Source organism: Eptatretus burgeri, chromosome 3 (assembly GCF_056783735.1).
Source record: "Eptatretus burgeri isolate ZD-2024b chromosome 3, Ebu_testis_v1, whole genome shotgun sequence".
NCBI classification, from domain to species: Eukaryota; Metazoa; Chordata; class Myxini; order Myxiniformes; family Myxinidae; genus Eptatretus; species Eptatretus burgeri.
Window position 1 is genome coordinate 37,952,851 of NC_140963.1, and position 27,714 is coordinate 37,980,564.

General features: G+C 43.8%; 1 protein-coding gene and 1 long non-coding RNA gene across 4 annotated transcripts in view; one reads left to right on the forward strand and one right to left on the reverse strand.

Annotated features, from left to right (window-relative positions):
- The window catches only part of STAT1 (signal transducer and activator of transcription 1), a 75,420-nt gene extending 66,835 nt beyond the window's left edge, over positions 1 to 8,585 (forward strand). For 2 of the 3 annotated variants that reach the window (XM_085872952.1, XM_085872953.1), the window contains exons 18-25: positions 650 to 702; positions 924 to 1,018; positions 3,919 to 4,055; positions 5,130 to 5,303; positions 5,557 to 5,620; positions 6,269 to 6,530; positions 6,644 to 6,664; positions 7,340 to 8,585. In XM_085872952.1, the coding sequence (XP_085729078.1) occupies positions 650 to 702; positions 924 to 1,018; positions 3,919 to 4,055; positions 5,130 to 5,303; positions 5,557 to 5,620; positions 6,269 to 6,530; positions 6,644 to 6,664; positions 7,340 to 7,438 (905 nt within the window). In that variant the 3' untranslated portion in view covers positions 7,439 to 8,585. The remainder of the gene's footprint in view (positions 1 to 649; positions 703 to 923; positions 1,019 to 3,918; positions 4,056 to 5,129; positions 5,304 to 5,556; positions 5,621 to 6,268; positions 6,531 to 6,643; positions 6,665 to 7,339) is intronic. The other variant, XM_085872954.1, reaches the window with a different exon arrangement.
- Positions 1 to 27,714, reverse strand: part of LOC147029706 (uncharacterized) — a 48,060-nt gene that overhangs the window by 19,883 nt on the left and 463 nt on the right. The gene's annotated exons all lie outside the window — the stretch shown is intronic.

The following is a 27,714-nucleotide window of genomic DNA, read 5'->3' on the forward strand; positions in this document are numbered from 1 at the left end:
ACAAGAATGGTATGTGTTTCAAATATTGCAGGTTGTCTTTTACTCCAAATACTGTATTTACATAGGGCATTCATGAAGGTCTACCTCAAATTAAGGAGATACAATTGTCCAGTGTACTGTAAAAAAGGTACAAAGGCACGCGTGTTTAAATAATAGTATCTGTTTTCTGTGTGTCTATACTTGTATACTGTATTGAAAAAAAATACCAAACCGTTCGCAAATCTTGGCCTCATATCTCATTCTTGAAAAATCTTGTGTCCCTCTTTGTGCTCTATTTATATAATTTCTTTATAAGATCAAGGCGCGTGGAAAAGCAAGGGTGACGGAGGATAAAACTAAAATTGGTAAAGTGGGGCCACAATTTAATACAATAAGTGAGGGAATGAATGAACAGGAAAGAGGAGAAGAGAGACAGGAGGGGTGGATGCATAGGAATCTGTAAGTTCGAGTAAGAGGCTGTTATTTCAGTTGTAAAGTATTAAAAATTCAATCCTTTCATCTGTTCTTAAGCATACAATTTTTATTTCTTTTACACTATCTTACTCTTCAAGAATCACATATAGTTAGGAGAGCCTAACGAATCGTTTCCTTCTTTCTTGTTCCACTCTTATCCATTTGTAATGCTTCCCCTGTCCATTCTTTGCTGCAGGATCTCGAGTCAATTACTGCGATTGTCAGATTCCTTGGATCAAGTTTTGTAAGGTAATGAACTCAGCTGCACATTGTTGTTTTGGCACTATAATTAGGTGTTTGGGCCTTTTTATAAAACCACCAGTTGGAATGCTTGCTTTAAATCATTTAAATTGAGATATCGAAAGCGAAGTTTGATCAGGTTCTACAAAATACATGTTCACATCAGATTGTTCTCTGTCTCTGTCTCTGTCTCTGTATCTGTCTCCCCTTCCTACAATCCCCCTTTAAAGGAAAATCTTCCAGGAAAGCAGTTTTCCTTCTGGCTTTGGCTTGACGGTATCCTGGAACTGGTGAAGAAGCATCTTCTGAACCTATGGGATGATGGGTGAGTGTGAAGCTCTGTTACATGTTGAAGAGGTGGCAAACTATTGGTTAAATAAAAGTTTTTATTGAAAACACCTAGTGTTCACCACATTTGAGAGGAATTATTTTGTCATCTAATAGATAAAGCTCTTCTGAACCACTGACTGACTGACTCACTGACTGATATTAAAGATCGGTACCTTCTGGGTGACAGAGAAAGCTGAAATTTTGTGTGCTGATGGACATCGAAGCCAGTACACCAGAGAATAAATCACAGAATAATCGGCCAACATCAATAAATGAAAATATAAATATACCAATGTCACCCGCAGGGCGACCCGTATCTTGCCAAAAGGTGACCACGTGTGACTTCTTTAAGGTCACACTGAGGTGAACAGAGCTGCTATCCACCTGGAGCGACTCCTTGAGGAATATCTGTCTACGAGAGATTCTGATGAGAATCGTTCTTCAGAGTAACCATGAAAAATATGCGTTTGCCTCATAACGTCACCAAATGACGTCATAATGTCGCAAGCTTGACATATCTAGAAAGCACTCATCGGGGTGTTCAATTTGAGGTACTACACGATATGGTTCCTAAAACTTGAAAATTTGACCTTGGGGTCAAATATGTTTGACCTCAGGCGCTAACCATGAAGGTCAAGGCCAATCGCCACCAAAAAGTAATCAGCTGAGCGCCAGACCATGAACTATATTCCCATGAAGTTTGAAGACGATCCGATCAAAATTACTCAAAAAATAAGGGTTTCGTCGACTCCCCTGATTTGCGACAAAGTGACCTTGACCTTTGACCTTGACCTTCAAAATTTTTTGCGCTGAAAGGGACCTCTATAGGCCTCTGATATGCGAAGTTACAAAAATTTCCAATGATAACTGTGCTCTGCAGATTTTTTTATACATGATTACAGACAAACAAACAAAAAAAAATTAAATTAAAAAAATAACATGCAAGCTGACTAACATATCTTGCAAAAACTTCGTTTTGGCAAGATAATAAATGAAAAAACAAATGCAGGTGAGCAATCCAAGACAATGGGGGAAACAAAGTAGGGGGAAATGGGGGAAACACAATGTGTAGGCACACCCCACTCGCATATCATATCCCATATATTTATAAACTGAATGTATGTATCTATATATATATATATATATATATATATATATATATATATATATATATATATATATATATATATATATATATATATATACATATATACATATACACACACAGTAGACTAAGCGTAAGTCGTCACCATCGGGACCGAGAAAAAACTGACAACTTAGACGTGTGACGACTTATGCGTATGCGAACATTCATGACTGTGGGGTGAAGGATGAAGTCATGCGTGGCCTGGACACGTACGTGTGAGAGGGCGCAACAATCTCTAAGCAGGCTATTGTACCAAAAGGGAAACACAATCCTCGGTGCATAGGTGGGGGTTCATTGGTGAGTTGGAAAGTGATCAAGCAAAGATGGAATTCATGAATCAGTTTATCAAAAGTAAAGATTATGAACAACTGTATGACAACTCATATACCCTCAGTGATGGTATATCACGATCGACAAATCTGGAATGAATTGCTGTTGGAATTCATTCATTGGAATGAATGTAGAATGAGTTTTCATATGGAATGAAAACTCGTATGCCATCGACAAATTACATGACACACAGTCATCGTGGTGATGACTACCACTCAATGCCTATGTGTAAGTAAGTGCGGTGATGTACAAAACGAGCCAATATAAAACCATGATCGGACTTCAACACTAAGCTTGATCGATCCTTTACTCCTTCGCCAGAGACTGCATTGCGCAGCCTGCCTACCTCTTCAGATGCATGTGGGACGGCACGCTGACTGAGCTGACTGAGCGCAGTTATAAATAGCCCATCACTGGCAGTGTAAACCAATGAGCGCGCATCACGATTCCATGAAATCTGGCTTCTCACAAGGCAGCAGTTCCATGTGACGAGTTAGGAGGCGTGGTAATTTACTTGAGTTTCCATTACGAGGGAACGGACAACATCTGACGACTTAGACGAAGTGACGACTTACAGAGGGATGACCCTTTATTCAAAGGGATTTAACATTAGATAAATTCGCGACTTTTTGACTCTGCCGACTTAGGCGAAGTGATGAGTTACACGCTGCCGACTTACGCCTAGTCTACTGTGTATGTATATATATATACACATATATTTATTTCCCACCTGTCTGTCTGGTCGCTCCATATAGATTCTCAGCCCTCATAGGCCTCCTTTGTAAGGCTTGTGCTTTCTGCCTCTCTCTAACAGCTTATCTTAACTCTAATTCAACATCTGATTTCATTTTTCACAGTCACTAAGATGGTTTTAGACTTGGTTGCAGCACACAGCGAGAAAAATCAGATGAATATTGATTTAATAGCTGTTTTGAATGTATCTGGTAGGGCACAATGCAAGAAGGGGGAGAGAGAAAGAAGGGGGGAGGAAGTGTGTTCGGGGGGGGGGGGGGGAACAGGAGGAAGGGGAGGAGAGTTAAGGTCTTGATTCACATTTTACATTTCATTGAATTTCCATGAGTCCCTGCTGGTAACTTAATATTCTGCATAATTACTTTTTGTGTCTTTCAGGAGAGTAAAATGACTGTTATTATACTTCGTGATTATGCAATCCTTCGTGACTGTGATAAAGTGATTATTTTTAATTATTTAATTCCTTGATTAACACTCTAGAACCCTGCCACGATCGAAGATGTTAAGCCATTCGAATACCTCGGCATTTAAATGTCTTTTCTCTGCTTTTAAACTCCCACCTGACCTGCGTTTTTAGTTTGCCAAAAATGTAGTAGTAGAGATGAAAGACTCAGCGCAGCTGCAACAATGCTGAGCATGATTGTGATTGGCCACACTTCCCACAGGTGCATCATGGGATTTGTAAGCAAGGAGAGGGAGCGCAATTTGCTCAAGCAAACGCACCCCGGCACTTTTCTGCTTCGCTTCAGTGAGAGCAGCAAAGACGGAGGTGTCACATTTACATGGGTCGGAGCACGCAATGGTAAGGGAGCACGGCTGGTTTTGGAGTTTGTGTATTGTTGCGAGAAGTGGTTCAACTCCCAAATGTCAGAGTGTATCATGCTGCGATGTCATAGTTCCATATGTGTAAGTACTGTGACATAGACATCATGAGTCAATGTGTATGTGTTTGTCTTAGTTAAGGACTAAAAGCATACAGTATAGTTCCCATCACTTTGCAAAATTTATAGCAGCAAGTGGAATGATTGAACTGTTCTGATTGTTGGCTCATTTGATTTTTCACTTTTGTATGTACGGATTAAGTTGATGTTTGCAAGGAATAAACGTGGTCATTGTTTCTCGTTGGTACAATCCCCTCAACTCTGTCATTTTTGAAGGCAGCATTTCGGATTTTCGATTTGCCTGATTGATGGCTGCGGTTTTACCAGCGAGGCGGATGCTACAAACCCATTGTTTTAATTATACGAGTGGGTCCGTTGGTCCATTGGACCAAATTTCTGTTGGTCTTCACGGCCTTGTGGCGTACCTGCCTGCTGTACTGCTTGAGTATTAGCTTTTACCTTTCACCAAGCCCAGATGAGCTTGGGCCAGGGTTTGGATTATGTTTGTTATTGTTATTATTATTATTATTATTATTATTATTATTATTATTGCCAAATGATACTACGACTATTACTGCTATTATTATCATTGTTAATATTTTTAGTATTAATTAATATATACTTTGTTACAATGTTAACCTTATTTTTGTTATTTATTTTATAATTAGAATGCCATGCCATGGAAGGACCTATTAAGCTGCCTGACACACCTTAACATGGCATGCGTTTAAAACATGGGAAAATCTTCCAGATTCTTTGTAGTTAATTCGCCTAATCAACTCAGGATATCATGACGATCATTTTGGTGCATCACACTCCACATCAGAAAGCTCCAGTAGATGTACACAAAAAACATGACACACACACACACACACACACACACACACACACACACACACACACACACACACACACGCACACATCCATTTATAGTAGAAACAAATGACTAGTCGGTCATGGTGCAGCTTGTCAATGTGACTTGGTGCTGTGTGCAGGCATTCATTCTGTGGAGCCGTACACCAAACAGCACCTCTTAGCCCTATCTTTCCCGGATATCATCCGTTCTTACAAAGTCATGTCTGAGGACAACATCCCTACCAACCCACTGGTTTATCTCTATCCTCATGTGCCCAAAGACCAAGCATTTGGAAAATATTACACACCTGCAGGTAAGTGGTGCTTCTGCGGTGCACACTTTAAACTGAACTATTGCATCAATTTTAAAGATTTTGATATTGGTGGTTGATCTTGGAGCTTGACTTTCAGCTGCCATTGTAAAATACAATGTTGGGTCACTTATAAGTATTGTACTTGCTGACCTTTATTCAAATGAGACGGGGTTTTTTCATTCTTTCCACACAATGAGCCACTCACAATGCATACAACCCAATGCCTTCAACTGGGATCTTGTTTTGTTTTCAGGCCCTTCAGAGCCGATGGATGTGGATCAAAAAGGAGGATACATAAAGGCCGTGTTCATCTCTGTGTACGTTTTTGGACTATAATGATATTATCATTGGGATCAAAATGTCAAGTGCATCATCCTTTTTGAATTGGTGAAAAATTTACAATGGACCAATTATTATCATAGTCTTGTGGACATTAATTATGATTCTATAGGATTATGGGTTTTTTTGAAGAAACAATTATTATTTGTCCCAGAGCTGCTGTCAATTGACAAGTTGAGTGGTAACTCTTGGTCTGTTGAAATGGACCCCTGGTCTGTTGAAATGGACCCCTGTTCCTGAGATTAGTCCCTCCATCATTGGCTCCTTCGAGGACCCTTCAGCACTGTAATCCTCATGCTTAAAATCCACATCCAATTTCTCTATAATCTAATGTAAGGGTCTAAATGACCAAAGGCCTACACTAGCAAAAAATACCATGGGATTGTTTACATTGCTGTCATTGGAAATACGAGATGCCTTAGTTTCCCTTTTGAACGACAGAATGCTTCATAGGTGCAGTGTTCTTGCTGGCACTGTACTATTCTTTGTTAGCCAGAAATCGAACCCAGAGACAAAGGTGCAACCACCGAACTATTCCTCAATCCCAATATTGATGACACATTTCCTCTAAGCATAAAAATCACTAATTTCGCCCACTTCTTCCTTGCCTCCATTTCCATACGTAGCTCCAACGTCGACAAGAATTCCCAGCCATGCCCGGTCTCTGAGCATGGCGTCAAGGTTGCGAATTCCCCACACAGTGCACATATGATGTCACCAACCGCCGGGCCGCTCACACCACACACTTCACCCATGCCGCAGACCCCACGCCCCAGCAGTGCTCTCACACCCCAGCCCTTATCCCCGCAAAAGGGTTACCCAATTGGTGTACCTGACTTCCCCATGTCACATGGTGAAATGGGATCACCCGAGATGGTCAACGGCATGGTGAGCAACCATTTCAAATTCAGTATTTCTTGGGATGTGCAATTGCAATGTATTGAAGGACTTTTTGTGATCCATTTTTCTCTCCCACCCTTTTTGTCTCTCCTGCTCACAAGGACCTTCCCATGCACCCACAGGTATGGGAAGTAATGACACATTGTTCATTTTAATCTGCTGTCCCATTCCCTTGCTGATTACCAAACAACAACCTTCACATTGATCTTATTATGGCATAGTAATAGTAGAGGTTATTCTTTGGTTTATAATTCAGTAGAACATGCTGACCCAACTAACCTACGGTTCATAAACTTAGGCGGGCCTTGTGTGCAGTTAAACAGAATGAATCTGACAATTTTGATTGTCATTTGTTTGTGAGCACGCCTTCTTCTTTAATGGCAACAATTATCCCCACGTTCTTGTGGCGTTGGCCCGGGGGGGGGGGGGCTTGGCCTAAGTCTATTCACGAACCGCTGACCAGAGATGGCGTTCCACTAAAGTTAGGGCAGGAATTTTTTAATGGTGTCGGCGAAAGCTCGCCTACTCTTCGTGAAAGACACCATGGGATTTTTAACATCCACTAACGAATGTCAGCAGATGCCAGATGGGACGTCCAGTTTACCGTCCATCCGAGGGACGGCACACACATTGATTAATCAATCTGATTAATCAAACCGGGATGACAGTTTATACATGGGTAGAGATTCAAACCCAGGCTAGACAGCTTAGAGGCGAGTATGTTGTCTGTGAGTACTGACATCAGCAATACAACTTAGCCTCCTTTACAGCCTGTCCCTCTTTGCCTGGCAATGCAGATGTTCCAGGGACAAATGCACTCACAACAGCCGATATACACCGGACCACCACAGTGCTTCTCCCAGATGTCCAACTTCTCAATGTTTGCCGGAAACTGAGTCTGAACACTGCTCTCGTGGCAGGACCACGTGGGCCAGGAAGTTGTGTTTTGGACTGATTTCCTCGAAAACCAGCACTTTGTTTTTTTTTCCTGTTACTGCACCTTCTTTCAACAGGTCTACAATCCTCCCTGACCCCCATTCCCCATTCCTTATTCCTCTCATGACCTTAAACTCCCTTGTTTCCCCATCTCAATTGAGCACATGGCAAGTATAACAAGGTGGGGTGCATCAACTTCATGAGGATTCTTTTAAAAAGGAAGAACATGTAAAGTTAAAAAAAAATCCAGTTGAGTTTTTAAACGCCGTATAGTTTAACAAAATCATTTATTTTATACTTGGCATTTTTAAGGAACTTTAACCACAGTAGATTAACTCTTTATTTGCAATGGATGATGAACTGTGCACCATAGGTTGCTCAAGTCATGGCAGCTTCAATGTATGTTGGAACATTAACCTAGAACTTCGCTGTGGCCAAGGCAAAAAGCAACCCAAGGAATGAGAAATGCCTTTAGTATTTCAATGATCCACCCATTGTCCTGTTACTAATTGTCATTATTATTACCTGATGCATTGGTGTGATGATTGTTTCAACAGTGGAGGGATAGAGGAATGGGGGAAGGGGGGTAGTGGGGGGAACTGCACAGAGCTGTACAGGCGACATAGCACGATTGTATTAACTGGACATTGTTGAAGTGGATTGCACTTCAATCATGTAATGCACTTGGTTACTTGGATTGTTTGATTACAAAATGCTTTTGTTAAAATCAGCCTCCAAAAGTGAGAAATTAAGTCAGCAAAAGCTTACTGCTCTCTTCTTTGGACTTTCTGCCAGATAAAGCCAAACTCCCAGAATCTTGAAAGGAAACTGTTTCTGTCCAAAGTTTCATCATTTGATTCATTATATCAACTAAACTTTACTCTGTGGTCAGGCTTTTAAGTGCAAATGCAAGTTTTATGTGATATACTATTATGCACCTACAAGTGAATGAAAACTTGATGCCGCCATGGCTCCCACCCCCAGCTTTGTCGCAAAGTGTTTCAATGTTTATGAACTCAAACTAACTGCCTTTGCTAAGCTGGGCTATATAATTAGCTTCAAGTCGATGTAACTGCAGGGGTTGCTGCATTAAATGTACTTAACCCACCTGTTGTTGAGGTTTTTCTAAAACCTGGCACATCACATGACTGCAATCATTGTGCCTTCAAAATGAATCCGCATCAGGACAATAGGCATGACATAAGGCTTAAACTACAGAGTTCATGGAACACCTTACCCAGGTGCAGTCTTGAGAAACAAGGATGTGGGCAGGTCTGCGAGCGGCAAATTTGATTGGTCGAGATGATGTAAAATGCCGTAATATATTGTCCAAGTACTGCTAAACGGAAGGGTTTTGAAAGTGACAAAAAGGCATCACCATCATTGGTATCTCCCGCGATGAGGCTGAGTCTTTGGGCCTCTCACTCTTTCACCGCAGGCAGGTCGGTGGTCTTTCTGTCTTCTACCATCTCCTCTCCGGTCTCGCCCCACCCTCCCCCCCCCCCCGCTCTATCTGTGATTTGTCTCCACCATATTTCCATGGGGCGCTCAAGGTCCGCCAGCAACCTCCTTCTGGTAAAACTACCAAAATCATGAATCGCTGCTCACCTTCACTCTTTCATTCCTCTTTTTTCCCGCCCTTGGAATAAACTCCCACAATCTCTTCAATCCCACTCTTCCCTCCAGGTCTTCAAAACAGCTGTTCACCACCATCTCATATCGTCCCCCGTCCAAATCCTCGATCTTTTCTACCCCTGCAAATCCACCCCAAACCCACCTCCTTCAAATTCCCTGCTTTCCTTCCTTGAAAGTCCCTGTAATATCCATCTTGTATACCCCATGTTCCCCACCCCATCCCTCTCCATTCCACAGATCTCATAATGTCTCTGTTTCCCACTGTTTTGTCCTTCCCTCTCCCGCCCCTCTTGTCTTATGCCCCCCTTGCTGTGTGTTGTGTGTTAGTTCTCATACAAGCCTCGAGAAAGTATACACAAAAAGGCGATTTGTGTTCTTCAGTGTTCAAGTATATAATTCAATTAAAATAAAGACTTTACATGTTGTGGAAAAAACAATTCCGGAAGCGTACCGCCGTTGATGCAGTCTTTTACACCACCTTATTTAACCCGTAACAGTTATTCCTGCCTATTGTTTGTGCCTTTTAGGGTATCCTCAGAAACAGTAAGTTTTCTGTTTGGAATGATTTTCAAATTTGTTTGACTGCCAGACAGGCAGATAGACTAAAAAAATTACCTTACTCCTCCTTGTGAATGCGCCTTCAGGATGAGATTCTGTACAATTTGCCAAACTTAGAGCCATAGTACTGCTTGGCTGCAGATTCTTGTTCTAGGTCATGCTCCACAGTGTTCAAAATATAAAATTCAATTGAAATGAAGTAGTTCCTCGATCATAGATTGATGTCTGTCAGGCGGACAGACAGACAGAGTGAACCAATTGCTTCACATTGCTTTGCGCTGCACATGCACAGGGTAAATATCTGCAAACAGGAAAAACGTCCATTGGGAGGCTTCAATTACCTTCAGTGGTGATTGGCACCAGATTCTCCCTGTTGTCAGAAATGGTGGGCGTCCACAAATCGTGTCAAAATGCCTTAAGAGCTGTTAATTGTTGGATAAGGTGGAAGTGCATGAACTTCCCATCATATGTGCATAGTTATATAAGAAGAAGAGTTTGAGTGAGTTTGAGCCCTTGTTACCGGTTGAATTAACATTATGTGGGGTTGACTCGGCCTGTGATCATTCCGATCAATAGAGGGCGCTGCATCAGGACCACAGCCACCTCCCCAGAAAATGATGCAACCAGCAGCCACAGGCTGCGCACAATAGCTAGCGAGGAACAGTAAGACGGGGGCCCAAACTCAAGACCTTACGTACTACATACATAAGACATACAAGAAAGAACAATCAGAAATTGCAGACCCTCACCAGGACTTATTTTGTATTTTGGGAAACAACTCCAGTGTGGTGCAGAGCTGACTCACACATTTGGATATGTGATAATTTTTTCGACAGCAAAAGAGGGATGAAATGAAGCACACGAGGTTTATGCTCAAAGCCTGCAAAAATTTTTATTTATGGTAGATAACTTCAGGAAGGTGGCCTCCACCAGTTGCAGTGCATTGTCTTAGATGCTCCACGAAATTATCAAAAACTCGGCACAACAGATTTTGATCTTGATTGATGACAGCAATTTCAGCTTTAATTGCACATTTCAACTTCAGTGTTGTGTGTAGATGATTTCTGTATACACGTTCTTTGAGATGTCCCCATAAGAAGAAGTCTGGGGCCGTGCTGGGGAACGTGCTGGCCAGGGGATGGTTCCAAAACGTAAAATAACCTCATGGAAGAGATTGCGGACCACGTCCACACTGCGTCTAGCAGTGTGTGCTGTGGCTCCATCTTGTTCGAAGTAGAAGTTATTGGGATCAATTCCAACTGCGGAAGCAAGAAGTTTTGCAGCATGGCTACGTACCGCTTAGAATTAACTGTGATGGCTTCCTCATTGTCATTTTCAAAGAAAAATGGTCCCACAACCCCAAAAGTTCCCACCCCACACCATACTGTCACCTTAGGTGAATGCAGTGGTTGTTCGTGCAATTCTTGAGGATTCACTGGTGCCCAATAGCACATATTTTGTTTATTCACGATACCTGTTGCATTAAAATGCGCTTCGTTGCTCATCAAAACACGGTTCAAACCATCTTGGGTCTCCAATGACGATTCTGAGCATCGTGTTACAACATTCCACTCGAGACACCTTATCACGAGGAAAAAGCTTCTGGACTATTTGTATCTTGTAGGGGTGAAACTTGATATCCTGCAAGATTCGTCCCAAACTCCTGCATATGCCGAGGATGTGTGATTGTTGCCGAGCAGAGCGACGTGGACTTTGCTCAAAAGATTCCCTCACTCCCTGAACATTTTCTTCAGTCTGCACAGTTACTGGAGTACCATGAGTTATGTCTGTCACACTGCCAGTATCTTCAAACTTACATACCTAGCCCAAAATTGCGTTGTGTGATGGAATTGGGCCATGCCTAGGAATGTTAAACTGCTGCCGCAAACGACGATGTGTCTGAATGATAGACTTAATTTCGTAATAAAAACGAACACCTGCAATTCTGTGCGCTACACTCCACCTCTCCATTGTGCCTGAAAGAAAAAGAAAAACAAAAATTAAAGTGGCATCAAATCCTCTCTTGCTTGGCGTGTAGCTACACCCCCTAAACCCCATCTCCTCGGATGGGAGAGCGGTCGGAAATGTGTCAGTTGACTCTGCACCACCCTGTACATGCAAGGAGTCAATGATTTACTAAATGAAAGGTAATAAATTGCAAATTGAAGGTCTAACTTGTCTAAAGGCAAAGATCTGATAAGGTGTAAAGGTCTGAAAAAAATGTCTAATGGGTCTAAATGGTCTCAGGGGGTCCACAATGCCTGAAGGGTCTTATAGGTCTAAATGGTGTAGGGGGGGTGGGGGGGGGTCGAAAGAGTCTATGATAACATACTTATTTATTTCTTTACAATTTTGAATATCCTCTAATGACAAAGGAAAAGTCAATCCATCAACTTTTATTTATTATAATTCGATATTCTTTCTTGGTTTTGGTGTGGGCGAGCAAGAACAGACCAGAAAACCATTTATTATCTTTATTTTTATTATTATGGACTACCTTTTCAGCTCACCTGGAACATAGTTCCGGGAAGCTTATGGGATGGCATGTCGTCCGTCCATCCACAAGCAGTGCAACTTCTTCTCTGAAACTACACACACGATTTCGATGAAATTACCGCAACCTTCATCACCCTGCATGTACCAAAGTTTGTTCACGGCATTAAAAAAAATTGGGCCCTATTTAGGTCTAAGTGAGGGCGGGGGGGTGGGGTTGCCCCCCAAAATAGGTATTTGCATTCTTCTCAGAAACTACACATGCAATTCTGATGAAAATTGACCGCAACCTTCATCACCCGTGATGTACCAAAGTTTGTCACACCACTTGTTTTTTAATTGAGGTCTGAGGGGGGTAGTTGCCCCCCCCCAAAATAGGGATTTGCTCTAACACTTGGACATTTTGCTGATTTCGTCCCACATTGGCTTCCTCCTCGGTATCATTATTCTACGAGGTGAGCGCACAGGGGTATTGCCCCTATTTATAAGTTTTATTCTCTCGGTAAATCTGCATATGAAGAACACTGAGCTCTGTAATATGAAAGAACGACCGGCCGATGAGAGTGTGTTTGCTGATGAGGCCATGCGGCCGCCATATTGGGACTCTCTCCCGACCAAAAGTTCCATCATTGGTTATATTTAAACAACGTGGACAATCCATCACAGATTAGCAGATCTTATTTATTTATTTTTTCCGGCTTTTTCATGTGAATTCTTTCACAACATAAGGCCATATGTTTTAAATACATATTTGGTCACAATAAGGATTATTTACATTTAATATAGGGACATACTATTTGGCATGTTTTGTAGATTGACTGGTGTATGGCTTGTAATGCTTATACATCAAGGTCTGGATAAATACCTTCGTGGCCTTGATTCATCTGATTAAAATACTGAAATTAGATTGTTTTTTTCCATCCATACAATTGAACTGCATTTTAATATTAATGGTCAATGAATAGAAGAACACACACACACACACCATTCGTTTGTTTGAATTGCTATTTTAATTACACTTGAGATATTTTCAATGCGTAGACAGATGCAGACAGATGCAGATGCACAATAAGACCAGATTATTTTGAGTAGGGAAATCTCCTGGAAAAATAACTGGCCTTTGATCGATTTGCTCTACCTCACATAAAATTACTGATTCTTTAAAAGGATAAGTTTTGAAAACTTCTTGTGGACTTGGTTTCCTGCAATGAGCGAGGTTTGTTGTTTGGCAATGTGGTGCGTTCATCCTGATCTTGATGTGTAACATGCACTTTGATTGCATACACATGGTGACTCTCTGGTGTGCTGCCCAGCATGTGGTCGGACAAGCTGTAAATGCACTCATTTGTAAATGGCCTCTTGAAGTCCTTGTCTGTCAGTGAACATGATATATCAAAAAGTTGTGGACGGATTTGGACGAAATTTGGTGGACAGGTTGGGTAGGTGACGAGGAAGAATTCATTCAATTTTGATGAAGATCCGAATCCGGATACGCGATTTTTTTTGTAAGTGATTCTTCACCATTGAGTGTGCTTGGTGTTGGCTTAATGGTTAGGGTGGTGGACTTGGGATCCTGGGGTCAAGTTAGGTCAGGTATGGGAGCATGTGCCGGAGCAGCGCGTCGCTGCGTCCACTTTCCGCCGGTACTCCAGGGGCCCATCCCAATCTCCTTGAGATGCCAATCAACTTGCTGCAACCACGAGGCACGTGGTCGGCCCATTGGCCTCCTACACTCACGAGCCTCCCTTGCTGAGAGAATCTGGTGAGCAGGATCAGCATCAGGAAAACGAGCCAGATGTCCATACAGCCGCAGCTGACGCTCACGGACTATGCAGGTAACAAATCTCATTTGAGTCTCTCAGCAACCGCTCGTTGGACACAAAGTCCGACCAGCGATAGCCAAGGATTTTCTGAAGAGACCTGGTACCAAATTTTTTTTTAAATCAAAATTAATCGAAATAATAATAGGAATTAAATCTCCGTCTCAGATCCCTGGTCAGGTCACATCCGAAGAGCAAGACTGGAAGCACCATGGACTTGAAGACAGACTTTCGTCCTCCTGCATAGGAACCGACAGCGCCACACCTCGTGATCCAGTGAACTATATCTCCTCAGGCCCGTCCTAGACGACTATCGACCTCAGGCTCACAACCTGCGGAGACATGAACATCACTGCGAAGGGAAGTGAATCTCTCCACGACCTTAATATCCTTAAACAAACAGGTACAGACAAGATGGCAGCATCCAAGATGTCCTTGAAAGCCTGGATCTTTCTTTTGACCCAGGAAACCCGTAGTGCCAGCGGCTCCGAGTCCTCATTCAGTGCCTCGAAGGCCCCTACAAGAACATCCAGTGTTTCCGCAAGGATGACTGCATCATCTGTGAAATCAAGGTCAGAGATCTTGACATTCCCAAAGGATGCATCGCAGCTTGATCTCTGACATCCTCCCTAGAATCCAGTCCATACAAGTGCTGAAAAGTGTGGGGGCCAGTACACACCCCTGATGAACTCCAGTAACAACCAGAAATAAGTCAGAGATGGTATCCCCACATCTCACAGCACTATCAGTACCAGAGTATAGTTGAGACATCAGATTGATCAGCTTTGGTGGCACCCCACGAAGACCAAGAATCCTCCAGACAGCATCCCGATTCACTGAATCAAATGCTGCACAGAGATCAACATAGTCTGCAATCAGCTCCTGCCGAAACTCATGGGGTCTTGAGTCCTGAGTTCAAATCCCACTGTCAATGAATTAATACCAGGTGTGGTTGACTCGATCTGTCATCCTTCTGAGGTCGGCAAAATGAGTACCAGCTTGCTTGGATGATTGAGCCATTCGAGTAGCCTGCGTCAGAGTGGAGACCCATCCAGGATTGTGCCCAATAGCCCAGGAGACTGCTTCGGCAGCACCGACACTCTGTACTGAGTGTGGTCCCGATGGATGGATGGACCATTGAGTGATGGGGCTAAAACCGATGTATCGCACGATATCTCAATCTGGACAGATTCAGCCAAAACTTGGTGGACAGGTTGGGTCGGTGATTAGAACAAGCCGATTAGATTTTGGAAGTCCGGATCCATATCTGGCCTATCAGTGGGATAGAAAATGTAAACTGTTCAGATTGACGGAGGTATGCACACTGCCGAGTGCCGTTCTCGTTTATTTTTGCATCTCAGGTGTATTTACCAGGATGTGACTTTTGCAGCATGAGATTCAACGATTTGAGCCCCTGATGGAATGCAAAAATATTTTAAGACCAGAATCATTTTGCATTCTCCATTCACATAATAATTGCTGTTTACTAATGAAATATAGAATGAACAAATGAAAGACAGCAGGTTGAACTTTAGAGATTATAACTCAGATTCCGCTCCGCTTAAGTAAAGCTCCACTGTGTCTCGGGTTCCAGTTATATGTTGGACATCGAATTACCTGTGAAATGACTTCCCACTACCAAAATATGGTTTGTTATTGCACCCAAATGCAACACACTCCGGCAATGTGTGTTCCGCCCTTGCAGTTCTGGTGAGTACCAAGATGGCGGCCGGTGACCAGTTTTTTTTTTTCATCAAACCAGTGATCCAGTTCTATTTAGATTATTGTTTCGGCCTTGCGGTGCCTCGGGTGGTGGCTTGCCTGTTGAAGATGTTGTGCAATTTTATTTTAAACAATATTTCCCCCTTTTTGTGCAATCTGCTTTCATTATACGACCCCTCACTTCGACATCGATAGATACATATAAAAAAAAATTCAACGTCTCTTTTTTTTCATTTTCTTCAACCCTTTTGTTGGAGTGCTTGCTTGAGTGCATAAGCCACTTGACGAGCCCTCAACAAGCTTCTATGACAATACCACGGCTCGGTTCTCAGGGGGGACATCCCCAGAGTTAGGAGGACGAAATAAATTGGAGGATCAGAATGGGTAAAGAGACGGGACAAGTGAACTCCAAGTTGAAGAAAGAGTTGAAAAATATTTTCAGTGGTAATAAAGCAATGAACAGCCACACCATGGCAGGATAGCCGAGAAGTATGCACACTCGCTCTGAGCTGTTTGTCTGGGTTCGAATCTCAACCCAGCTATAAACTGTCAGTCATCCTGGCGTTTCAAAGGTAGGACAATTCATCAATGTGCGTGCTGCCCCTCGGATGGATGTTAAACTGGGTGTCTCATCTGCCGGAATTTCTCCCCTCCCCTCTCATCCCTGTCCCTCTATGTCTGATCTCTCTCTCTCTCTCTCTCTCTCTCTCTCTCTCTCTCTCTCTCTCTCTCTCTCTCTCTCTCTCTCACTCACACACATTCTCTCTCTCTCTCTCACTCTCTCTCTCTGTCTCTTACTCTCTCTCTCTCTGTCTCTCTCTCTCTCTCTCTCTCTCTCTCGCAGAAGCAGAGTCCATCTTGACTGGTGAAGAAGCTGGAAAAAGCTTGGTGGCGATTCCTCTGATCTGCGACTTGCACACTTTCATCCTACAAGTTCCACTGCTTGAGCCTTGCTAGACGTCAGAAGTCCGGCATTGGACTTGGTGAGACCAAGATCTCTGATCAAGTCGTTGAGGTCTCTTTGTCTCCTAATCACTCTTCTGGTCACAAAAGCAAGGTTTGAGGGGAATAATAGCCATTTTATATACCTTTGAGACATAAGCAATAAGGAAATAGCACTTACTATCCAGGAACAAAAAAAAAAAAAATTGTTACACAGTGCTGTCCCAGAAAAGGTGAAAAAACGTGATCGTTTCTCGTTCGAAATTACACGCAAACGCATGACGGAATCGCCTTCGCCCAGCATCGAGTCCATCCTCATGTTGTCATGTATGATGAAGACTCGAGACTTTCTTTATTCTCTGCTTCATGTTTTCTTCTAACTCAACTGCTATTCTCTAACAATTAGCAACATCACCAGTCAGGCAAGTGCAAACCACTCATGCAAAGTTAAGTTTGAGCATGTTGAGGTGGTCATAACACTGAACATTAACATGATGTCATGATCAACATTAGATCTGACAGTTACGTTTGTTGGTGAACATTTTCTGTTAATTGTCATCCATGGCAATGGTGCAAAGAACAAAATCTCTCTGGAATCTCTTCACACATGTGAGCAATATAAACTTCCATGAGTCAAAAGTGGGATTTTTTTTTTTCGAAAGACTTTATTACATCCATCACCGAAGGTGGATGGACATTATGTTTTCACCTCTGTCTGTCTATTCGTTAATTGCGAAATTCGAAGATTTTTTTTAAGTACCAGTATATTGGTTGATCTTGTTTTATGTTTATCGCCAACAGTTCACAATTTGAAACCGATCTTCACCCCCTCTCTCTCCGTTCTATTCACCCTCTCATTTGCTCAAGGTCATCTGCCATCTGCTTGGAAATCTGCAAACATCACTGCCCTGCATAAAAAAGGTGCAAAAACAGATCCCTGCAACTACAGACCAATCAGCCTTCTCCCAATCATCAGCAAGGTTATGGAATCCACCCGCTTCTCCAATGGCCTGATTTCCGATCATCAATTTGGATCATCAACCCTGGATATGCTGCTTCTGCTCTCCCAACAATGGATGGAGATCCTCAATGCCAGACATGAAATCAGAGCCGTATCCCTTGACATATCACGTGCTTTTGACACGGTCTGGCACCTTTCTCTGCTCACCAAACTCTCTTCCTATGGTATCAAAGGCAATCTCCACTCATGGCTCATGGACTTCCTCTCCTGTTGCAGTTTAACGTGTGGCCCTTAATGGAATTCTCATCTCCTCTTCCCGTTCAAGCTGGAATTCCTCAAGGCAATGCTCTTGGCCCTTGCTTTTTCTGGTTTTCCGAAAAAGCCCCCGTCCCCCCCACACCCATATACTTTCTCAACAATCGTCTTAAAGAAGTCCTTTCATTCAAGCTTTTTGGTCTCACTATCTGCCATGATCTTTCCTGGGAAAGCCACATTTCAAAGTTGGCCTCCAAAGCCAGTCGCCGACTGGGCATCCTCAGTCATGCAAAATCCTTCCTTGGCACACCTGAGCTTCGAACGAGTAACAAAGCTATCATCTCCATCCTGATGGAGTACTGCTCTCCCTTCTGGGGTGGTGCTTATGTCTCACACCTACCTTTACTTCACGCTGTGGAAACCAAAGCATTTAGGTTCAATGGTATCTCCCGTGCTGAAACTGAGTCTTTGGGTCTCTCACTCTCTCACTGGAGGCAGGTCAGTGGTCTTTCTATCTTCTTCTCTCCAGCCTTGCCCCCCCCCCCGCTCTGTGATCTGTCCCCCCTATATTTTCTCAGGACACTGAAGCTCCACCAAAAAACTCCTTCTGGTGAAATTGCCAAAATCAAGAATCACCGCTCACCATCACTCTTAAATTTCTCTTTTCTTCCAGCCTCCAGAGTAAACTCCCACACTCTCTTCAATCCCACTCCTCCCTCAAAATCTTCAAAACAGCTCTTCACCACCATCTCATATCTTCCTCAATCGAAAAATCTTGATCTTTTCTACCCCCGTTAGTCCACTCCAAACCCACCTCTTTCAAATTCCGTTTTCTTTCCTGAAAGTCCCTGTAATACCATCTTGTGTACCCCACCCCACCCCTCTCCCTGACAACAGATATCATATTGTCTCTGTTCCCCATTATTTTGTACTTCCCTCTCCCACCCCTCTTGTCTCCTGCCTTGTTATATGTTTCTGCGTATTAGCTCCTCCTCGAGCCTCAACTGGGTATTCAAAAAATTAAAAAATATATATGAAAAAAGCACCAATTCTCTCTGGTCAACATAGGCCAAAAGGTCAACATCATCTGGAATTTCTCAAATTGTCAATTTTTATCAGATTTACCTTTTCAAGGTTTGATATCGTTCTTCTTCGTCCGTTTCAGCTGTTTACCAAGTTATGGCCATTTATGATACAGTTGGTCCGATCTAATTGAAACAATGCCCCAATCCAGTCATCGTTTACGAGAGCGAAGGAACGAAGCTGCACCTACGGGCACGCACTAGTCTATCTATAATTCCAGCTGTGTGTGTGTGTGTGTGTGTGTGTGTGTGTGTGTGTGTGTGTGTGTGTGTGTGTGTGTGTGTGTGTGTGTGTGTGTGTGTGTGTGTCTGCGACCGCCGTTTCTCGACAAGCCCTGGTCCGATCTAATTGAAACTTGCCAGGAATATTGCTGGGGACCCGAGGATGTGTCTTTTAGAAGTTTGATATTAATCGGACGAGCTGTTCCCAAGTTACGGCCATTTATCTGTCAACCAATGACAGGACACGGTACTATGACATCACGAATGACGTCACAATTAATTTTTTCCCACGTACGGCCACACACGTACGGGCACGCTCCTACGGGGTCGCACCTACGGGCCCGCACGTACGGGCATGTACTAGTTTAAAGAATTCGAGGATCCAGATTCGGATCTCCACCAAAATGGAATCAATACTTTCTTTTTACATCCTCGATGTGTCCACCGAGTTTCGTCTAAATCCGTCCACAACTTTTTGAGATATTTTGTTCACAAACCAAAAAGATGTGCACAGCACGACACTTTTGCAAAATCCATAAAACAAATTTGACCTTAAAAATCATTGGTAGTTGAATTCAATGACTAAATATGGAAATCCTCTTCAAATTTCAAGTCAATCAGATGAAAATTGACAATTTTAGAAATTGCATCTAAGTTGTTGACCTTTGGCCCGTGTTGACCTCAAAAATAATTGGTGGTTGAATTCAGTAAGTGCAAGACAACTGTCCTTTATTCCCTCCCAAAGCAGCATCGCAGGTCTTGTGAGATCGCGCACGTGATCCAGATCGAGCCACAGGAACTGCTTTACATTATATCTCGTCTCCTTCAGAACGAAATAAATAAATGAAAATCAATTTAAAGATTGGATTTCACTTACAATCAAAAAATGAACAATTTATATGAACACGCATATGAGTAATTATAATAACAATAATCTATCTATAATTCCAGCAATCTCTGTGTGTGTGTCTGTTTGTCTGTCTGCGACCGCCGGTCCGATCTCATTGAAACTTGCCAGGAATATTGCTGGGGACCCGCAGATGTGCCTTTTCGAGGTTTGATATCGATCGGACAAGCGGTTCCCAAGTTATGGCCATTTTACTGCTTTTTCAGTGTTGAAAAGGTGTATATATGGCAGCTGAAGGTGTCGTTCCACCTTCTCACCTTATCATGCCAATTTTTTCCCAAATTATTAATAACCAGACGACCACCGGTCCAATCGGATTGGAACTTGCCAGGAATATTGCCGGGGCCCCACGGATGTGCCTTTTCAAGGTTTGATATCAATCGGACGAGCAGTTCCCAAGTTACGGCCATGTATCTGTGAACCAATGACAGGACACGGTCCTATGACATCACGAATGACGTCACAATTAATGTTTATTTAATTATTTTTTTAAGGATTGACGTCACAATTCTTCTTCGTTTGGTATGACGTCACAATCGACACTGGGGACCTGGGTATGTGCCTTTTCAAAATTTGATATCGTTCTTCCTCATCCATTTCAGCTGTTTCCCAAGTGTCTCCCAAGGTTTGAAAGCTGTTATTTCCCAAGGTTTGAATTAATTACTCCCAAGGTTTGATTATTATTCAAATTATTAATTAATCCCAAGATTTGAATTTTCCCGAGGGAAACAGCTGTTTCCCAAGGGTTTGAAAGCTGTTTTTTTTCCCCAAGGTTGGAATTAACCGTTGTGCTTGGTAGACATTTGTGAATACATTTACAGAGAGAGGGGTGAGAGAGGAGGGGGAACAGAGGAGGAGGGAGAGAGGAGGGGAGAGAGGGGCGAGAGAGAGAGGAGAGGGAGAGAGGAGGGTGTGAGAAGGGGGGTGGCAAGAGGGAGGGGGAGAGAGAAGGGCGAGAGGAGGGGGGAGAGAGAAGGCAGAGAGGAGGGGGGAGAGAGAAGGGCGAGAGAGGAGGAGGGAGAGAGGAGGGGGGCGAGAGAGAGGGGCGTCACAATTCTTCTTCTTCGTTTGATATGACGTCACAATTGATGCTGGGGACCTGATACTGCAGGCACGAAGCTGCACATACTGGCACGCACCTATGGGCCCGCACTCGTGATAATAATAATAATAATAATAATAATAATAATAAACCCACATATAGTAACCCACCCACACACAAAATCAAAGCAAATCAAAGATTCAATTTGTCCGGCCGTTTTACAACACGGCCTGAACGAATAGTTGAAGGAACAGGCTCTTGGAGCTGTTCATCCAACACAACAGTGGTGGGCAAGAGAGATGTATTAGAAGGGGAAGAGGGCAAAGGAGAAACAATGCAGTGATCACCATTGCTGGTAAGAAAAGGGGAGGAAGTGTTGTTACAAATCTGGAAGCTGACTGCACACAACAGCCAGGTCCTATAGATCAGTTATATCGGTAAGTATGTGTTTCTAGTTAGGGTCCCATCCCTTGTTTAATGGGTAATTAATTGTACATGCGCTGCGGAGTTATTTTATAGTAAGGATTTTACGTCCCAACTAACGACCCCCAACAACTCTCTGCTTTCGGCATTGTCCGCACACTTTGCTCGCCGGCGAGCGAATGCGTGGGTGGAGTTGAACATGGTCATGGCGTCCCTCTTTGGCCAATCGGCAAGGAGCGGGCGTCTCACCTGCCCCGGCCCCCACTCAACACCATCGCCATTACGCACGTGGTCGGAGGTGAGGAGGTAGGCAGAGCTATAAACACCTCCGATCGGGACTCCACCCAGAAGGGTGGGAGTTGCCCCACCTGCCGTGGGCCTGTCCAATGGAGACGGCCAGGGAATCGCGCGATGGGTCCGACCAATCGGGAGGCGAGTGGCCAGGAGAAGAAGCAGCTCCCCCCTAAAGAGGAAGAGTGTGGTTGGCGGGACCAGCTTTGAGAGACCGAGATTGTGGCGTTTGCCGAGCAGCCTGTCATCGTGTGTGAGACATTTCTTGTGGGAAAGGACATTTCAATTCAGACATTTCCAACCTGGTATCCAAAGCCCGTGAGTGGTTGTCGACAAGAGTGCGTTCTAGAGGATCGTGGATCGTGGTGATAGCGGTCTGCAGTCTTGGTGCTGGCAACGCCAAGGTCGTGGGTTCGAGTCCCACAGTGGAGGTTCGGGTCGGTGTGACCGCACGAGGCGGGACAAATACCCCGGCCCAGCTCTACTGATTGAAGACCCACTGAGGTCCATTTTCTGGGTATTTGTGTGTACGTGTGTGTGTCATTGGGCCCTGTCTTTAAGTAGAATCATGTAAGTGCTTTATTTTTCTTATTGTACATTATTTACATTTCTTATTCAGATAACTCTGCTCTTTGTGTGTTCCCTTCCCCCCATTGTAAATAAATTCCCCTCTTGTTGGATGTCCCAGCTCGTCCTTGTCCTTTTTATCATTGGTTTGCCGTGCTGCGAACGGGAATTAGGAGGCCTCATTGTTGCTGTAATCGTTCAATTGGCCCAGCAGGATTCTGGTACTCTTCGCTCGGGGTACGACTCGGATCCAGCTCGGTAACGGCCGGGATCGTGCAGATCCTGCCGAGGGTGAATTTCCACGGTAGTTTGGACGACGTGGGTATTTAGGTATATTTAAATTGGCAATTGACCCTATCCCACGTGGTCAACCTATTGGTGATCTTTGGTCCGATAGGGACCCGTGACCTTTCGGATTTATCTGAAAGGTACGACCTAAATTCTGGGTGTTCGGTGGAGCCGAATCTACTGCTCCCTCTCGCGGTCATGCTCGCCACCAAGACCCGGCCCCACAACAGTATCACTGTGTTCATCATTGTCCGAGTTTCCCATCCGTTATTTGTACACATAGCCAGTGTGGTTGGCCAGCTTGTTTGAAGATCAGAGATGTTGGCGTTTCCTGCTTGGAGCACGTAGGACCGAGGGGACTCATGTTTTTGTACGATTTCACCAGGAACCAATTTTATAGTGCCAGGAAGTGGTTCCACACGGACTTGCTGACCCTGAAAAGGTGGCCAATCTCATGCTACTCGATCCTGATAGAACTTTTGCTTGGTCTTTTCCATGTCAAAATGTCGTTTAACCTCATGAAAGCTGGAGGGTTTTAGTACAAGTAAGCTGCACTTTGCAGGCAGCTTGTTACGTGGTCTTCTACTCATTAACAGCTGTGCAGGGGGACAAGTGTAGTCAATGCTCCATTTTGAGCTTTACTGAGAGCTGATAGTATTTTTGACTGGCAACCTGCGCAGGACCAAGCTTTCCATAAACTATTGTATCTCTGCTGTCAGCAGCCTGGACTGAGATACTATGATGTGAAAGCACCAGTGGAGTTCCACACGGATGCAAGTCAAAGCGGTCTCGGTGGTGTCTTAATGCAGGAGGGGAAACCGGTTGCATGCACGTCACGATCCCTCTCGGAGGTGGAATAACAGTATGCTCAGATTGAAAAAGAAATGCAATCCTCCACACCTGTATGAAATTCCACTGCTACATATTTGGCAAGACAGTGACTATTTACAGATCACAAGCCACTTCAAGAGATCTTCAAAAAAAGACCTCTTATATCTGCTCCCATGCGTCTGCAGAGGATGCTGTTGCGTCTGCAGTGGTACGATCTCGAGGTAGTGTATAAAAGTGGCAAAGACCCGCAGCTACCAGATACACTATCTCATGCTTATCAGACTCACCAGTTGTCAGGACAAGAAGTTAATCTGGAGCAGGTTTCTATGTTGGACTTCACCTCCATCACCAAGGAGAGGTATGTCCAGCTGCAGGAACAGACTCGACAAGAGTTACAACTTCTGTTGGACGTGATTTCCACTGGATGGCCCAGCTATCGAAACGAAGTGCCAATTCCATTGAGACCATACTGGGATTCAAAGAGCGAGTTAGGTGTCTCTGATGGAATTATCTATAAAGGTACTTGTATAGTAGTGCCACCTAGTCTCCGTCAGCACATGATCTCCATCATACACAGCTCTCACCTTGGTATTGTAAAGGGCAAACAGCGTGCTCGGTAAGTGCTCTGTTGGCCAACAATGAACCAACAGATCGAAGAAGCAGTGAAAAAACTGCACTACATGTGCAGATTATCAAAACAAGCTTCCTCCGGAACCGCTCATACGGACAGATTCCAGATTTACCATTCAACCAGGTCACCATGGACCTATTCGAGTTTGAGTCAAAACAATACATTTTGGTTGTCGATTATTATTCGAAATTTATAGAGGTACGTGAGCTCAAGGATATGAGAAGCCGCACAACGATTGATGCTCTAAAATCCATCTTTAGTACACATGGTATACCTGAGGGTCTTAAGAACAACAATGCATCCTTGTTAGTGTCCAAAGAGTTCAAATCGTTCTGTTTTGATTACGGTATGACCAAACTACTTCCAGCCCTCGATTTGTTCGTGCTAACAGTGAAGCTGAAAGAGCAGTGCAAACTGTAAAAAAAAATTGTGGATGAAAGCTGTTGAGTTTTGGTATAAGTAAGCTGCGCTTTGCAGGCAGCTCTTGGTAAATACAATCGGCTCTCAGTAAAGCTCGAAGTGGTGCATTGACTTCACTCAGTTCAGGAATAAGTTTAGCCAGATAAGCAAGGAATCAAAGGAAACTCCGCACGTCCTCTTTATTCCGTGGAATTGGCATATTACGGAGGGCTTCAATTCTGCAGGGGTCAGGCTTGAGTCCGTCTGCAGTGAGTAGATGCCCGACATACCGAACCTCCTTTTGGTGAACTTTGCATTTTTGCATGTTCAATTTGAGGTTGTAGGATGGAGCCCTCTCCACGACTTGCTTTAAAATGCTGTCGTGATTATCTCGATCTCGTCCTACAATCAAGATATCATCCATAATCGCTATGGCTCCAATTATGCCATGCAACATTTGATCCATGATACACTGAAATATATCTGGGGCACATTTCAATATAAGTGGTAGCCTCAGCCAACGAAAACGACCTATCGGTGTATTGAAGGTCATCAGTTTTTATGACTCCTAATCCAGGAGAATCTGTAGAAACCCACTCTTTGCATCCAATACTGAGAATAAGTTGGCTTTTGGTATGTTGGAGACCACCTCTTCAACCGTCTTCATCAGATAATGTTCATGTTTAATGGCCTTGTTGAGATCTCTAAGATCCAAACATATTCTTAGCTTGCCATTCCGAACTGCAGCTACCATTGAGCTGACCCACTCGGTTGGCTCCTCCACCGGAGTTATGATGCCATTATCTACCATCTTGTTCAATTCCTTGATGATCCTAGGCATTAGCGCAGTGGTTTGCCGATGTGCAGCATTTACAACCCCATTGACTGTTGGGTGTATTTTGATTCGGTAGACCCCTGGTAGGGTACCTGAAGTACCGATTATATATGGGGAAAATCTTGTAGCTCTGGGGGAACTGATTCATCATCTGCTGACTGAACCCCTGCCAGGGAACTCAGTCGAGCAATGAGGCCAAGGCTCTCAGCGGTCTCCCCCGACATCACGTTCTCCTGATCCAGATTGACCTGATTCAGCTCGCATGAAGCTATTCCGGACCTCCCCTCGAATTCCAGGGAGATATCCGTGGAAGCATTTTGCCGAATGATGTGGTTGGAGTAAGTTCTAAGGGTTCTCTTCGACGTGTGAAGTTCAGTGTTCACTGGTAGTCTTTGAAAATCCCTGAGTGTAAGTATATTGCACTTTGCCCCTGTATCAATACGGAAGGTATTGTTCGCAATACCAGTGACTCCGACAGTCTGGGACCATTTGTCATCTGCCAGAGTGCCGATGTTGTCAACCTTATATATTTGTGGAACGTCCGAATTGCCTTCAGGTAGTTGTTCTTTGTTTTCTCCACCGTCGATGAGGAGTGTTTTGGCCAGTCACTGTTGCCTACGGCAGACCAACATCCAATGGTTTGAGCATTTGCAATAGGAACAGGAAGAGCCTACGACAGGACATTTCCCTTGGTTTCACAAACCCCCTCATCCTTGCCACATCTACCGCAGGTTTTAAATGCTTGCAGCTGTGATGACGAGGCACAAGGCTTGGGATGCGATTTGCTCTGAGCTGTGATAGCTGACACTCCATGTTTGTCGTTATCTTCATTCCGCACGATGTGGATTTGCTTGCGAGACTACTCAAACTGTTGTCCGATTTCCAGAGTCTTTGCTCGTGACAGTCCTTCACCTTGATCCAGTAATCCTTCCTGCACCCTGGATTCAAAAATGCCATCAATGATCACATCTGTTAGAATGTCCTCGGGATCTGCATACTCACAGTCCATGAGAATAATCATCAGGTTCTTTACGAAGTTATCAAAGGTCTCCTCACTCTTGTTTCCGCTGCTTGAGCCGGTGCCGGGTGATCCGCTTGTTCTTTCTCGGTCGCGCATACGTTTCAAAATGATGGAGTACCTTGTAGGGATCATCTTTCTCAGGCTCCTCCCATGTGAACGTTTTATAAACCTCACGGCCGTGAGCACCAATCCACGTGCCCAGTCATCCAGCTTTTCGCTTTGGGTTTAGCTCCGATAGCGGGCCCGTAGACACAAACTGAACGTGGTCTCGAAACCGAGTGAATTATCCAAATAAATCCGCTACATCCCAATCGATAGTCAGGTATTCAGACTTCAGAAACACCACACTGTACTTATGGATGGTCGTTTGTTCGAAAGCAGCAGGTCCGGTTAACTCCTGATACTGTAAGATAACTGCCTTTTATTCGAAAACCGAAGCAGCCTCCGGTGTCACGAGATCACGCACGTGATCCAGATCAAGCCGCAGGAACTACTTTACATCACAGTCAGCTGACGTGAAAAATCCTGTTCAAATTTCTCGTCTTTCGGATAAAAATTGAGGCCTATGTTGACCTTTTGATCCCAAACAATAGGTTTCCTGCTTATGACGAACTCTTCCCTGTGGTGAAGTCTTGTGAAGATGGGTTTAAAATCGTGATCTGTCGGCGATTTGACAAACAGACAGAACAATGCACAACACCAACTAACATACTTGTAAAAACCTTCGATATTCACAAGTAAACAACACAAACAGGGGTGGAAACATAACCTCCATCGACCTTCGGTGATGCAGGTCATTACACTTGATTACCCTTTCCAATTAACCACGGTGGGCGAGAAAGGTTCTTCTTCTTCATTTTCCCTTAAATGGACGGACGCATTGAAGGACGTACACAGATACTGAAGCGGCTTTTACCGATTTCAAACACCGAACCCATTGATTAGTCGATTGTGTGGACTGTGGTTTCACTGGTTTAATAACCATCTGCAAGATGAAAGCCGGAATTTCCAAGGAAAGTTCCAGTTACCTCACGGCCTCCTCAGTCAGTTTCCAGAGGGAACCATTTAAAAAAAAAAAATAACTAGTCCGTGGCCGTACGTGCAAAAAAATAAATAAATAAAAAACCGACGAAGAAGACCGATATCAAACCTTGAAAAGGCACAACAAACTCAGGTCCTCAGCGTCAATTGTGACGTCATATCAAACGAAGAAGAAGAATTGTGACGACATCGTGACGTCATAGCACCGTGTCCTGTCATTGCTTTGGTAGATAAATGGTCATAACTTGGGAAGTAATTGTCCGGTTAATA